General features: G+C 44.0%; 1 protein-coding gene across 3 annotated transcripts in view; it reads right to left on the reverse strand.

Moving 5' to 3' along the window:
• Positions 1 to 16,816, reverse strand: part of TENM2 (teneurin transmembrane protein 2) — a 6,300,157-nt gene that overhangs the window by 928,271 nt on the left and 5,355,070 nt on the right. For all 3 annotated transcript variants that reach the window (XM_073589482.1, XM_073589484.1, XM_073589485.1), the window contains one exon: positions 10,025 to 10,210. In XM_073589482.1, coding sequence (XP_073445583.1) covers positions 10,025 to 10,210 — 186 coding nt within the window. The remainder of the gene's footprint in view (positions 1 to 10,024; positions 10,211 to 16,816) is intronic.

Here is a 16,816-nt window from a genome sequence, read left to right on the forward strand (position 1 = left end):
CTGTGAGCTTTAGCAAGGTTGATTGTCAAAAATGGCGAGGACCCCATGTAGCTTTTTTAATTATTTATTTAAATAATTTAAAAAACAACGTGGGGACCCCTCTACTATTCTTGAAAACTAGCCTTGCTGAAGTTGACAGATGAGAGTTGCAGCCCCCAGCTGTGAGTTTTGTCTGGCTTATTAGAAAAAATACAGGGGAACCAAAGCCATTTTTTTTAAATTATTTATTTAAAGTGCTAATGAATTCTCCCATCCGCCGCTCCTGCTCTCACTGTAATTAGCGGTAGTAGGTGTCGGATGATGGAAGCAGTAGTCCCATCAACTGACACCAGTGACTGGAGGTAAGTTTTATACCTCCGATCACAGATGAGCGCTCGCGCTGTCTTTTGACAGCATGGGAACCGCGGCTCTCTGACTTTTGGGAATGATTTCCCTGCTGATCAGAAGCAGTGTTTGCTGCGCTGCCATGCAAAACCAGTAAGTTCCATTTATAATACTGCTGCTTTTTACCCTCCTTACTTATGACCCTCAAGGATGACGTGGGCAACTATTAGACCTAGTAATTAAAACAAATCTGTCTATTAGAATATGCTGACCTATAAGAGCAGCATCTTTTAATGCCAGACACACTGGTGTCATCCATGTGTCATTTATGAGGAAATATGTTGTGTTTTGGATAAACTTATATCTAATTAGCTTCAGTTCACTACAAGCGTTATGTACCAAGAGTGCGGAGACTCTCCATATAACAGCTACTGATTGACAGGTTCCTCCCTATGTGGAATAATAGAGCTAACACTAGTAATCAGTGTCCAGTGGGCAGAGGTAGCTCACAGCTTATGAACATGCCAGGCAGCAAGAACATAATGCTCACAGCTCATGCTGTAAGTACATAATGCTCACAGCACATGAATATGCCAGGCTGCAAGTACATAATGCTCACAGTGTAGGAGGAGAGGCCTCTGCCGAGTACCCGGACCGGAACCGAGGGGACCGTCTTCTAGGTTCCTGGGGCATCTGTTTCCAGGGAGCAGAGCTAGGGGATGGACCGCTGATACTGACAGGGCAGTTGGGGGAGGAGTCCAGATGAGAGGGGCGGAGAGGGCCAGGCTGAGTGAGTCAGCAGAACAAGGGAGAAGGAGGTGGAGACTTGGTGAGGGCCAGAGAGCAAAAGCCAGGAGCAGCTTCCAGAGAGAAGGACAGGGACAGGAGGGAGACTCTTGGTGGACCGCAGGAAGACGGCGCAGAGCTTGCCGACAAAAGGAGACTGCTGCCTCACTCCAGCTCTCGGCCGCGGCCTACTCGCAGCCATCCGCTGCCGATGCCGCCTCATTCCAGCTCGCGGCTGCGGCCTCCTCGCTGCTGCCTGCAGCCTCTGCCGCTTCACTCCCGACCACGGCAGTGACTGTGACTTCTCCTCTGCCGCCTGCAGCTGCCACTGCCCCGCTACAGTCCGTGGTAGTGGCTGGGCCTGCGCCCACCGCGGATCCTCCAGTGCTGCCGCAGGCTGCGCCTGTGGCCCATCAACCGCCACTTATCACCGCCGCTGCCAGCCCCTGTCAGGGAGTTGCGACCTCCACTCTCCCACTCCCAGGCGGTATCCCGCTGCCTCCGATGGGGGACATCCCGCCAAAGAACTCTCCGCGGGCCTGTTGTGCCCCTGCTTCTCCTGGGCATCGGAACGCCTGAAGACTACCTCAGATCTTCAGTGGCTGGGCCCATTGGCTGTGACGCCGACACACCGTTGAACAGGACGCCGAGGGACGTCAGGACGGATAAGTGACACATACTTTAGTAACTAAGGACCTGTAGTCAGCCATTCCGCGGCCCTATAGTGACCAGTATTTGCCGGAGTAGTCGTGTTGTGCCAATACTTGTTTATGTGAATAACTACTGTTATTCTGTTGGTTGCTTAAAATAGCCCTAACGGCATTTATCTATAGAAGTTACTCTTTAAAGTTTTATCTGTCTTGCGTTTCGTCACTGCATCCTGTGTACCTGCTATCACCACAACAGCACATGCTGCAAGTAAATAATGCTCGCCACTCATGCTGCAAGTACATAATGCTCACAGCACATGCTGCAGGTACATAATGCTCACCACTCATGTTGCAAGTACATAATGCTCACAGCTCATGAATATGCCAGGCTGCAAGAACATAATGCTCACAGCTCATGCTGCAAGTTCATAATGCTCACAGTTCATGCTGCAAGTACATAATGCTCACAGCACATAAATATGCCAGGCTGCAAGTACATAATGCTCACAGCACATGCTGCAAGTATATAATGCTCACCGCTCATGCTGCAAGTACATAATGCTCACAGCACATGCTGCAAGTACATAATGCTCACCACTCATGCTGCAACTAGGGATGAGCGAGTAGTGAAGTACTCGGATTCGCTGTACTCATTACGAGTACCTCCTAATACTCGTGTACTCGTAACAAGTAGCGAGTCCAATGTAAGTCAATGGGAAATGCGAGAAATGGGCTGTGTGTGTGTGCTGGGCTGGGCGGGGACTGTGCAAAGACTGTCAGGCTGTGCGGGACTGTGCTGGCCTGCGCGGGACTGTGCTGGGCTGTGCAGGTACTGTGCGGGGACTGTGCCGGGCTGTGCGGGACTGTGCAGGGCTTTGCGGGACTGTGCTGGGCTGTGCAGGTACTGTGCAGGGACTGTGCCGTGCTGTGTGGGACTGTGCTGGGCTGTGCGGGACTGTTCAGGGCTGTGCGGGACCTTGCTGGGCTGTGAAGGGACTGTGCGGGGACTGTGCCGGGTGGTGCGGAACTGTGCTGGGCTGTGCGGGGACTGTGCTGGCCTGTGCGGGACTGTGCTGGGCTGTGCTGTTACTGTGCGGGGACTGTGCCGGGCTGTGCGGGACTGTGCTGGGCTGTGCGGGACTGTGCTGGACTGTGCAGGGACTGTGCTGGCCTGTGTGGGACTGTGTTTGACTGTGCAGGTACTGTGCGGGGACTGTGCCGGGCTGTGCGGGACTGTGCTGGGCTGTGCGGGACAGTGCTGGGCTGTGTGGGGGCTGTGCTGGCCTGTGTGGGATTGTGTTTGACTGTGCAGGTACTGTGTGGGGACTGTGTGGGGCTGTGCAGGACTGTGCTGGGCTGTGCGGGGACTGTGCTGGCCTGTGCGGGACTGTGCTGGGCTGTGCAGGTACTACTGTGCGGGGAATGTGCCGGGCTGTGCGGGACTGTGCTGGGCTGTGCAGGTACTGTGCGGGGACTGTGCGGGGCTGTGCAGGACTGTGCTGGGCTATGCGGGGACTGTGTCGGGCTGTGAGGGACTGTGCTGGGCTGTGCGGGAACTGTGCTGGCCTGTGCGGGACTGTGTTGGGCTGTGCCGGTACTGTGCGGGGACTGTGCTGGGCTGTGCGGGACTGTGCTGGGCTGTGCAGGGACTGTGCAGGGCTGTGCGGGACTGTGCGGGGACTGTACTGGGCTGTACCGACTATTGCGAGGTGAGTAGTGAAATACTTGCCAGGATTCGAGTACCGCGAGTACCGCATTACTCGCCGAGTACCGAATCCTAACGAGTATACTCGCTCATCCCTGGCTGCAAGTACATAATGCTCACAGCACATGCTGCAGGTACATAATGCTCACCACTCATGTTGCAAGTACATAATGCTCACAGCTCATGCTGCAAGTATATAATGTTCACAGCTCATGCTGCAAGTACATAATGATCACCACACCCTATAGCAGCAGGGCATCTGGATGTACCCTACGGGAGGATGATCTCAACCCTGTCTGGGTGGTAAAGGGTGTTGGGAGGTGGGTGGAGCTAGTGGGATGAGAGAGGGAGAAGAGAGTTTAGTCAGGAGTCCGTCCTGTGGGGAGGAAGTGGAAGGACGTGAGTGAAGCAGCTCCACGTCAGGAAGAGATGCTTGGAAGGAAAGAGACAAAAGGAAGCTCCCTGAAGAGGGAAAGGATCGTAGAGGCACGGGCAGCGACCATACTGTCTGTGGGGCTAACGTCGGGTGGAGGGATTAGGTCGCAGTATAGGGACTGCCTCTAAAACTAGTGGAGTGAACAACGGACTCAGCTAGATCAACCAGAGGCTACGAGCATTGCAGGTGCTGCAGCCAAATCCACAATTATTTGCTGAAAAGGCAGACACGTAGGATCCAGGGACCTAGAGGTTATTCCCGACAAGATCCGAGTTTGCTGGCTTGGGACACTGCTTGTGAAGGTGCTGGACAGGATGAAGGAAATCAGCACAGGGAGATGGCAGGAGAGGTACACACAGAAGAGAGTCCTGGAAGGGTGTTCTCCATCTACCTGGGAGTTTGCTGGACCCCTCACCTTGAGGACGCAGCGCCAAGCGGGCACGTGCATGCAAGTGAACTGTGAGTAAAGCTTTGGAAGTGCACCAAGCTGTGTCCTCTAATTCTTCCTGTGTCACCTACACAATTCTGCTACATCTACCACCACCAAATACAACATCTTTGCTATCACGACTGACCTGGGTCAAAAGCTCTGCCTGTGGAGAGCTATTCCAACTCTGCTGCATCACACCATCAGTCCCAGAGGATCTGCACTGCAGCTCTGGTCATCTCTGACCAGAAACCACAGGTGGCATCATGAACTTATCTACACATACAGTAGACTTTATTCCTCATCAGTTCTTATTTCACATGGACACACAGGGCCAAGGCCCGGGTCAGTGCTGCCGTGACACATGCCTTTAAGACACCGGCCCGGTACCGAGTAACCCACGACCCTAGGGGTCTTCCACTGCAAGTACATAATGCTCACAGCTCATACTGCAAGTACAAAATGCTCACAGCTCTCTGATTATTTATATGTGTGTCTATAAATTTACCTAAATTACAGCATCAGTGTGTCAACCTTTAGCTTTCTCTTGTTGAGGTATCCTACTTCTCACTGTACAAATTCAATGGATTACAATGACATGGTAAAAAACCCATGACGGATCGCCACTCACATCAACTGGGTGGCTACATATAGACACATATAGTATTTACATCTCTGGACAGAGTAATGCAAAATAATGTATTTTTTTCCACGGCGGTCATCTCACATTACTATGTTGGGATATGTTGATTTATGAGAAAAAGGATAGAAGCATATATCTGTATTTCTACACACTGCATTTAAAAGAAACAAAACAGGGCGCATCCACTGTGTGAAACCTTTAAAATACAATTGGAGTGGTGAGGCAAGGAGAGACTCACCTGATAGTGTTGTGAAACTTCGGTCACAACACCTACAAACGCATGAAACAGCTGCTGCAGTCTGCACAGGGTCCAAAGACTTGTAAGTGAAGATGGCTTTAAGGTGCAATGATACACTGCGCTGCTGTAGGTATAATTCAAGGAACTTTATTGGTGCCTACGCGTTTCCTGAGCTGTCCCAGCTCACTTGATCAGGGCAAGTGAGCATTGATACCCTGATGAAGTGAGCTGGGACAGCTCATCAAATGCGTAGGCACCAATAAAGTTCCTTGAATTATACCTAGAGCAGCACAGTGTATCATTGCACCTTAAAGCCATCTTCACTTACACACTGTATTTGTCAGTACAAGATGCTAGGATGGCATGAAATAGGTGGTATAATCTTTTCAAAGAACACAAGGAAATATAATCTTCTTAAAAATGTTATTATTTGCTACTTTAATAAAAGTGCTTCATTTTAACTTTGGAGGAATAAAAATATTGTCTCTGGGGGTTATTCACGTGGCCAGTACATTCTGTACTAGAACTGACTCACACAGAGTTAAGCAACTGCAAAGGATTCTGGATGTGTGAATGTAAATTAGCACAGAAAGTTACTTGTAGGGCAAAGTTATTAATCATGTCTTCGTGTATATATGGCTTCAATTAAGATTGTTGATAAAATTTGAATTATGAAAAGATACCTTAGGATATGTCCTGAAACTGATCATGTTCTTACTCAAAGTACCAAGATTTTTTTATATTAAGCCTGTAACCCCGCTGTTGCTGGAGTGAGCAATTCTGTGGAGAGAGACAATAATAATCTGAAAAACTTTATCTGCCAGGAGAAACAATCTGGTTCTAATGCACAGGGGACGGAATTTGACCTTTTTAGTCAAATTTGGCTGTTCAAGCAAACAAAATCTATATTTCCATGTGATGCATAGGGACAAAAAGAGGAAGCTTAAATTAATCTGTAAAGATGAAAGCGTCAGTGTTTGCTGCTTCTTTCTAGAATTTATTTTCTTGGCACTGTAAGCACGTAGCCTACTAATTAATCATACAACAAAGAGGTCGTTTATACTGAACACATTCAGATAAATCCTTAGAAAATTGTGCCTGGCCATAGGCAACAGCTAATATTTCACTGTTCAATCCAACTTTTCCATACTTTTTGATCTCAGTAATGTTCTACTGATTTTAGAGAAGGAGTTATAACTTACATTACTATTTATATATTTGTTTAATGAGCCAGTATCACCACGGTATTATTCAGCCATGTAAACACCCTTGCAAAGGCAAAGTACCCATGAGGAGTATTTGGTGAGTTTTTGATGTTGCAGAGTTTTAATGTCCTCCCAAAATGTGGAGGAAAAAGGGGGGTGCGTATGACAGTCCAGATGCTCTGGCCGTGGTGGAGAGGTGGGGGAGCGGTTTTGGCAGAGCAGCGGGTCACAGAGGCAGGAGCCGGCAGCTGTGACTAATTCCTGCGCCCGCTGCTAAAGAGAAATTAATATTCACTGCATTCCATGCCCATGGGCATAGAGGACAATGAATATTCATTACTTTTTGGCATCCTGATATGATTGGCTCCATCTCTTTCCTGGTATGATTGGTCCCATCCTTATCCTGGTGTGATTTGCCCCATTCCTGTCCTGGTATGATTGGTCTCATCCTTATCCTGGTATGATTGGCCCCATCCCAGTCCTGGTATGCATGGCCACATCAAAAAAGATTAAAAAAACAAACTATGGTGGCCAATCATACTAGGTTAAGGATTGTGCCCTGCTTACCAGGATACGGATGGGGCCATGCATACTTGGACAAGATGGGGACTCTGCATACCAGTATAGGGATGAGGGCAATCATTTCTGTCAGGATAAGGATGAGGAGGACCATTCCTACCAGGATAGGGATGAGAGGGCCATAAATATCAGGCTAGGGATGAGGAGACATGCATATCAGGATAGGGATAAGGGGGCCATGCATACCAGGAAAGGGATGAGGGAGCCATGCATACCAGGATACGGATGAGGGAGCCATGCATATCAGGATAGGGATATTGGGCCATCTGTATCAGGATGGAGATGAGGGGACCATATTTACCAGGATAGGGGATATTAAGTACAGAACTGACCACATTTTTTTGTTTCAGTTTTTTTTTACCCTAATTTCCTCCTCTAAAACCTAGGTGCATCTTATGGGCCGGTGCGTCTTATAGTCCGAGAAATATGTTTTTTTACATGTGTTTATATTGCAATTTTTTTCAGTTGCAGCTTTTATCTCCATTTGGTTTATCACATTTGTAATAACTTTTGGATACTTTGTGTCACTCAGTTTTTACAAAACTTTATTGATAAAGTCATGTCCAGATTACATTCATTTTTATTGCCTATCTGCTGCAAAAGCGCAATAAAAATGCATAAGCATTTTTTGTCTGTGAATTTTCCTCATCCTATTCAAGTCTATGGTGGAAATCTGCAAATAAAATGTATATTTACAGCAAGAGAAATTGAAATTAAGTAAATTTCAAAACCACGCAGCAGGTCAGTTTCAATCTAATATATAAAGCTCAAGTGTGTGTATGTATGTGTGTATGTCCGGGATTGGCATCCGCATCGTCGCAGCTACAGCCAAAGCCACAAAATTTGGCACAGTCACACGTCTGGACCCCAAGAGTGTCCTAGGCTATGTTGTGAGGTGAAATTTTAACCCCGTGCATTCTAATTCACCAAACAATTTTGCCCCTATCTACATAATGGGGAAAAAGTGTGTGTGTATCAAGCCCCGCCCCTCATTATGATGTCATAATGGTTGCCATGGCGACGCTGATGTCATCATAGGTTGCATGCCCCGCCGCTCATTATGATGTCATAATGGTTGACTATGGGATGGAGGATGTGTGATGGGTATATGGGCACTGGACTATGGAATGGAGGATATGTATGACGGATATATGGGCAAGGGACTATGGGATGGCGGATATGTATGATGGGTATATGGGCATGGGACTATGAGATGAAGGATGTGTGATGGGTATATGGGCACTCGACTATGGGATGGAGGAAATGTATGATGGGTATATGGGCATAGGCCTATGGGATCGTGGATATGTATGATGGGTATATGAGCACGGGACTATGGGATGGAGGATAATTATAACTTGCTATAACTAACCACAGTTAGTTACTATGCCCGGGCAGCGCCAGGCTCTTCAGCTAGTGTAAAATAAAAATAAACATAACATACAACATTACAATGGGTACTTTAACAATTACTTATACTGGGGGCCTGTTTGTCCGGTGAAGAAGTGATGATATACACACGTAGATATAAACATATATTTATGTTTAAGATATATTGAGTGTATTTAGTCATTCTTGGGTCACACTTTTAACAACAAACATGATTTTTTATGCATTTTCTTTACCAAATATTACACGTTAGATCAAAACTGCAAGAAAGATCCAATGGTGTTAATGTGCTGGATGACATTTTCATGTGTCAGGGCATCTGAGCTGAGTACTTTCCTCTATGACGTATGCGTAATACAATGAATTGTATTGTATTGCACCACGAATATGATCAGGGATTCGTAAAACACAACCTCCATAAGCACCAAACATTCTTAGAAATTTGAAGTTTTTTTCAACTCAAATCTACCCTCTTCATAATTTGCCTAGTGCTATTTTGCAACAATTTTTATTTCAAAACTTTACTATAAAACATTTTCTTTTCAGGGACAGTTTTTTTATATATTGTAACAGAAAAGCGAGGAAAATGAGGGAAGAAAAGACAACATGGTTGATATACCCCTTAGTCAGCCTTTATTATATTTACTTCTATTATTTTCCTCAGAAACTAAATATGTTTATCACTGGAAGGTTTCGGCTCATTTTTTTATTGCAACATGCTAGGAGTTTGTCTCAATCATCTACTGCTCTTTCAGTAAAATAATATTTTCAAATATTGATTCTGATCATCTTCCCCAATAATATTAAATTGTGCCCATGTTCACGAGTTCAGTTTTTTTTGCTATCCCTTTAATGACCTGGAAATTTCTAATTTTTCCATTTTTGTTATGTTGAGATAACTTTGTGTTAGGAGTAGATGCCCCTAAATTTTTCCTGATTTTCGATATCTGTGGTCACCTTACTGCATCACGCAATGGTCTATATGCATACAACATCCTACTGGTGTGGCAAGCGCGATCTTGGCGCTGTGCACAAATCAAGATTTGTGGATCATACAACTATAAATACAAAGAAAACTGTGCATATATCAGACACGATCAAGCATTTGTTTAGACAAACACAATTCCACCTTACAAATTTAAGTGCTGTGTTTTTTGCCATTACATGTTGCTATCAGTGTTAAACTCAATTATATTGCATTGGCATTTGCTTAAGAACAGTGGCCAAGCCTTTTTTTATTCAATTTAACATGCTTAAAAGCATTTGGCCAAAGTTCTCGATTACAAGACATGATCATTGTCAAAAGCAATGCCCCATTAAGGTTTGCCCCAACTGCTGGAACACCAATACTAATTGCCTACTATGGAAACATAATGCCTGAGTGTTATAACATATGTTTCACAAGTCGTCCCACTTTGTGGGAAGACATTTATGTTACAACTGGCAGGATTACTGTAATACAAAGTTTCAGTCATTCAGTAATATAAGGCATGTCTCCGAATTACACTAACCATTTACAAATCTCAAGTTGCATTCTGCAGTTGTAAAATAAAGGCTCCCTTGATGGAACAAAACACAAGAGCAATATGTTGTATGAGAATAAAGCAATATGTGCCTCTTTTGATGCCCGTCGTTTGCCTACCAATGGTGCAGTGCTCCCCATTCCATCCCTCTCTGCATTCACATTTTCCATCTTTGCAAGTTCCATGTTCAGTACATCGAGGGTGGCAAACACGTTGGTCACATGCCACCCCAGTCCACCCTTCTTCACAACGACATGCTCCGCCAACACAAACACCATGAGTGCCGCAGTCGACGGAGCATACCTCTGCAACAAACGAGAATAAAGTATAAAAATACAAAACTGCAGCCAAATCACAAAAATAAAGATTGTTCAAGGGTGTAGTCATTACATCTGACAGTAAATGGGCGCAATGCCGTCATTAATACAGCACATGTACAGTGTGCAAAGGCTACAAAAATTCATATGCTGCATGTAGCACACTCAAAATGGCTATCTACTCTGTTAAATAAAAACAGCTACTTATAGTGACCATAGAAAATATTCAAGCAGAAGTTACACTATCAGACCTATCAATCTACAGCAACAATCTAATTTATTTATCCACATATCCCTCTATAGTACCAATAGCTTCTCATCTATTGCATATAGCTACTATATGTAATGCATCATTATCTATGGTATCCACCTACAGTATCTATCAGTCTATCTATCAGTCTATCTATCTATCTTTTAGTCTGTCTATCCCATATCCATCCATCCAATATCTATCTATCTATCTATCTATCTATCTATCTATCTATCTCACATCTCTCTATCTCATATCTCTATCTATCTGTCTATCTATCTATCTATCTATCTATCTATCTATCTATCTAACTATTTATCTATCTATCTATCTATCCCACATCTATCTATTGCTGGTTCATCTAGCTGGTTACTGAGACTAGGATCCTAAAGTTATATTTTCTATTTCATTGTAAGGCCCTGGAAAACCAGAGGATTATTAAAAGTCCAATAAGCACAAAAAACCCCTTATTGGTCTTTGATTGTGGTCGTGAAATACAATTAAGTGCTCAATGTCTTTTTTCTTCTTCACTGGTTCACCTCTCTTCTGCTATAAAATGATGATTTATGTAGCTTTGTCTGATGCATCATTCATAGACTATCATACTACACATTTGATATGCTTTCACTTATTCTCGGAATTATTTTCACATTACTATTTAAAAGCGAGGGAAATGCTGAAAATCTTTAATTTGAGATTGTACCAGTGTGTCATCAGTCAGTCACATCCATATATACACATACAAGTGATATGAACACTTTTACATATTTATATTAATGCAGAGACCTTCATTGGGTATTCAGTATGTGGAAGTAGCATATTTCATGAAGAAATGTATGCAGCTAGACTTCTGAATGGATTTTCCTGAATTGCACCTTTTATGGAGCACATAAGGATTTAGTTCCATAAATACATAAAAAAATTATCCATCAGTCTACAGGGGAGCTCCTTGGTAAGGATTGTTGCAGTCAGCTTTTCCTATCAGAATCGCAGTGGGTTATAAAACTCTGTGTGACTTTTGTTTCTCCTAAGTTTACATATAATGGCATCAATGCCGACCTATTCTAGTGATTAGGCTCAAAAAGACTGGCAAAGCTAAATATTAACCAGGAAATTCTCCACAATTAGTTAATGTGTAATGAAAATATACTGTAAGAAGTATTCCACTGTATCCATATGTATGATTAGCATTCTAGAGCTTAATACTGGATTGTCCTGAAATATTTATGAATAGTGTAAATTTGCTGGCATCTATTATAATAAGGAACACAATGAGGTTAATTTGTGAAGAAAAATGTACGTGAATCCTGCCACAAATTGCATCTATACAAGTGGAGTACATGGTGACAGCAACATTTATTAAGTTTTTTTGGCACTTTTACTCCTATCTCAACCGTTTTGATTTTCAAGGACTGCTCAATGCCTCATTGTGTAGGACAGGATTACCCTTGGTACACTTAGAATTGATCTGAATCTTTTTCTAACAAATTTCATTGGGATACTAAACTGCATAACAGCCTGATGTTCAAATCAAGAAGAAGTATTAGATGCCATATAAGAAGGTTTGTGGCTACAGCTCACTCCTGTATATTCAGGTGCATCTCACAAAGTTAGAATATCATCAAAAAGTTAAATTTTTTCAGTTATTCACTACAAAAAGTGAACCTCATATATTGTATAGAGTCATTACAAACAGAGTGATCTATTTCAAGTGTTTATTTCTATTAATGTTGATGATCATGGCTTTCAGCTAATGAAAACACAAAAGTCAATATCACAGTAAATTAGAATACTTTATAACACCAGCTTGAAAAAATTATTTTAACAGCCGAAATGTTGGCCTACTGAAATGTATGTCTTCTAAATGCACCCAATACTTGGCTGTAGCTCCTTTTACATCAATTACTGCATCAATGCAGCGTGGCATGGAGGTGATCAGCCTGTGGTACTGCTGAGGAGTTATGCTAGCCCTGGTTGCTTTGATAGCAGCCTTCAGCTCATCTGCATTGCTGGTTCTAGTGTCTCCCATCTTCCTCTTAACAATATCTCATAGATTCTCAATGGGGTTAAGGTCAGGTGAGTTTGCTGGCCAAGGAAGCACAGTGATACTGTTGTTTGTAAACCAGGTATTAGTACTTTTGGCAGTGTGGATATGGCGCCCCTGAGGGTCCGGTCGCCATAGACGTACTGCACCTCATCCAGAGGTGTGGTATCCCACCCTCAGGTAAGGAGCGAGCACCACCTGGGACTTCAACACTTGCACCCAACACACGCTAGTTCAGTCAGGACATCTGGGTGTACCCTTTGGGAGGATGGCCTCATCCCAGGCTGGCTAGGAAAGGGTGTTGGGGAGTCAGTGGGGAAAGGTAGAGAAGAGGGAGGAGTTAAGGAGATGGTGTGACAAGGAGTGTAGCCAATCAGAGAGTGAGTGGAGGAGATAGTCCTGAGGTAGATAGATCTTTCCAGAAAGTTGTTAGTTGGTGACGGGACAGGAAAGGAGTAAGAGGAGTCAAAGCCAGAGTGAAGGAAGAAGACCTGAAAGGGAGTTTAGAGAGAACAGAAGGAGACCTTAGGGGCACGGGAAGTGCAGCAGCCACCAGTGGGGCCTGTTCCAGTTTGGAAGGACTAGGTCGCAGTGAGGGTACCGGCCCCTGAGCCCAGTGGAGAAGACAGACTAGGCTGGCAAACCTGAGGCTGCAGTGACTGCAAGTACCTCAGCCACATCCACATCAATTCCCTAAAAAGGCAGCTATAGAGATAAAAGACACCGGGGCCTGACCCACATCGCTCGGCAAGGTCTGAGGCTGGATTGGGGACACTGTTGTGAAGGTGCTAGGTGAGAGGAAAAGAAAGACCAGCACAGGGAGATGACCAGAAAGAGAGGGAAAACACAAAAGGAAGTCCTGGAACGGTGTTTCCCAAACTACCTGAGAGTTGGCAGCACCTCTTACTTGGAGGACACAGTGCTAAGCGGGACACCTGAGCGCACAGGTCAAGTGTGAGTAAAAGCCGTGAAACTGCACCTCACTGTGTCATTTGTGTCATTCACGTCCCACTTGCTTAACATTGCACATAACATCACAGTCACCAAATCACAAGCAACATCCTAGCTGCCCTGGGACACAGCTCTGCCTGTGGAGAGCTACACCATCTTGTCTGCCGTACCATCATTCCAGAGGATCTGTATCGCAGCGTCGGCTACCCTAGCCGAAAACTATGGGTGGCGTCACGATTCCCCTTTCCCTATGATTATCCTACCATCTTCCCCCTCATTGAACTTCCATCTTCATTGGACACCCAGGGCCACGGACCGGGTCACTATCACCACTGTGACACACTTCCCCTTTAAAAGAACATGACTGGCCCGGTACCGAATAACCCCCGACCCTGCAGCGCGCTCCATGGATGGGTGCCATGTCCTGCTGGAGAATGAAATTTCCACTCCAAAAAGCTTGTTTGCAGAGGGAAGCATGAAGTGCTCTATAATTTTCTGGTAGACAGCTGTGCTGACTTTGGTCTTGATAAAACACAGTAGACTTACACCAGCAGATGACATGGCTTTCGAAACCATCATTGATTGTGGATACTTCACACTAGACCTTGGAAATCAAGGTCCCAGTGTCTGGAGGAAGAGTTGAGAGGCACACAATCCAAGATGCTTGGTATCTAGTGTAAAGTTTTCACAATCAGTGATGGTATGGGCAGCTATGTCATATGCTGGTATTGGTCTACTGTGTTTTATCAAGATCAAAGTCACTTCTGTCGTCTACCAGGAAATTTTAGAGCACTTCATGTTTCATTCTGCCGACAAGCTTTTTATAGATGGAAATTTCATTCTCCAGCAGGACTTGACACCTGTCTACACTGCCAAAAGTACCAATACCTGGTTTAAAAACAACAGTATCACTGTGCTTGATTGGCCACCAAACTCGCCTGACCTTAACCCCATAGACAATCTATGGGGTATTGTCAAGAGGAAGATGAGAGACATCAGACTCAACAATACAGATGAGCTGAAGGCTGCTATCAAAGCAACCTGGGCTTCCATAACACCTCAGCAGTGCCACAGGCTGATCGCCTCCATGCCACGCCGCATTGATGCAGTAATTGATGCCAAAGGATCGCCGACTAAGTATTGAGTGTATGTACTGAACATACATTTCAGTAGGCCAACATTTCGGATTTCAAAATCATTTTTCAAGCTGGTGTTATAAAGTATTCTAATTTACTGAGATAATGCTTTTGGGTTTTCATTTGCTGTAAGCCATAATCATCAACATTAACAGAAATAAACACTTGAAATAGATCACTCTGTTTGTAATGACTCTCTATAATATATGAGTTTCACTTTTTGTACTAAAGAACTGAAATAAATTAACTTTTTGATGATATTCTAATTTTGTGAGATGCATCTGTACATGCTGATCAGTCTGGTTCCTGGGCATTCACTCCACTGTGCACGGATACAGTTTGTGAGATATCAAGCGGCTTTGTTACAAGTGATTCAAAAGATTTTCAATCCAGGAAAGCGGATTAAAAGCAAAAAATTCTTTATTGTGACATCATTAAAATAGTGGCATGGGCATAGAAAAATGCTGACACATTTCGAGTCTGGCTGACTCTTATTCACAGATAAAGTCAAAAGTGACAACACTACTGGTATAAAACCACATAAAGCCCACTTATTAGATGACATCACATACTGTCAGCATCTGAGTGTATTAACCCTAGAATGGGATACTGTGGACATCCCTTATGGAACAGCACCTGAACAGTACAGTATTAGCTCTAGAGTATGATGTTGTGGATACATATCTCCTAAAGAAAATTATGCAAGAGGTGCTATCAATATGTGAAAATTAGGTATTCTTCTATGTGCATGCTATGATTTCAATGAAGTCTTATTGCAGAATTTTTTTTTTGCTTTTAATTCACTTTTCTGGATTGAAAAACCTTTTTCATCATAATGGATGCTATATTGGATGATAAAGTTAAAACCTGCCAAGCATTTTAATATTTCAGAAATTCCATCACCATCCAGAGCCTCTGTATATTAGAAGTGGTGTCACTCTAAAATATTGTGGTCTCCTCAAATAAATGGCCCACTATCAACATTATAAATGTATTTTCGTTGGTATTATCCACTCATACGGTGGTCTTCTTGTGTCCCCTGTTTGAAAAATATTGTGGTCACTTCTGCTTATTTAAAATGTTTTGGGCTAGCGAAGATTTGAACTTGACTATCTTAGTCAATCTCGTAGAGCATGAATAGTGGAAAAGTACAGTCATGGCCAAAAGTTTTGAGAATGACACAAATATTAATTTTTACAAAGTCTACTGCTTCATTTTTTCTAATGGCAATTTGCATATACTCCAGAATGTTATAAAGAGTGATCAGCTTAGCAGCAATTACTTGCAAAGTCAATATTTGCCTAGAAAATTAACTTTATCCCCCAAAACACATTTCAACATCATTGCAGCCCTGCCTTAAAAGGACCAGCTAACATCGTTTCAGTGATTGCTCCATTAACACAGGTGTGGGTGTTGATGAGAACAGGGCTGGAGATCAATCTGTCATGATTAAGTAAGAATGACACCACTGGACACTTTAAAAGGAGGCTGGTGCTTGGCCTCATTGTTTCTCTTCTGTTAACCATGGTTATCTCTAAAGAAACACGTGCAGTTATCATTGCACTGCACAAAAATGGCCTAACAGGGAAGAGTATCGCAGCTAGAAAGATTGCACCTCAGTCAACAATCTATCGCATCATCAAGAACTTCAAGGAGAGAGGATCCCTTGTTGCCAAAAAGGCTCCAGGGCGCCCAAGAAAGACCAGCAAGCGCCAGGACCATCTCTTAAAAGTGTTTCAGCTGCGGGATCGGGCTACCAGCAGTGCAGAGCTTGCTCAGGAATGGCAGCAGGCAGGTGTGAGTGCATCTGCATGCACTGTGAGGCGGAGACTCTTGGAGCAAGGCCTGGTCTCAAGGAGGGCAGCAAAGAAGCCACTTCTCTCCAGGAAAAACATTATGGACAGGCTGATATTCTGCAAGAGGTACAGGGAGTGGACTGCTGAGGACTGGGGTAAAGTCATTTTCTCTGATGAATCCCCTTTTCGATTGTTTGGGACATCTGGAAAACGGCTTATTCGGAGAAGACCAGGTGAGCGCTACTACCAGTCTTGTCTCATGCCAACTGTCAAGCATCCTGAAACCATTCATGTGTGGGGTTGCTTCTCAGCCAAGGGAATGGGCTCTCTCTCAGTCTTGCCTAAAAACACAGCCATGAATATAGAATGGTACCAGAATGTCCTCCAAGAGCAACTTCTCCCAACCGTCCAAGAGCA

Source organism: Dendrobates tinctorius, unplaced genomic scaffold, assembly GCF_039654945.1.
Source record: "Dendrobates tinctorius isolate UK_male_01 unplaced genomic scaffold, ASM3965494v1 ptg000108l, whole genome shotgun sequence".
Classification (NCBI taxonomy): Eukaryota; Metazoa; Chordata; class Amphibia; order Anura; family Dendrobatidae; genus Dendrobates; species Dendrobates tinctorius.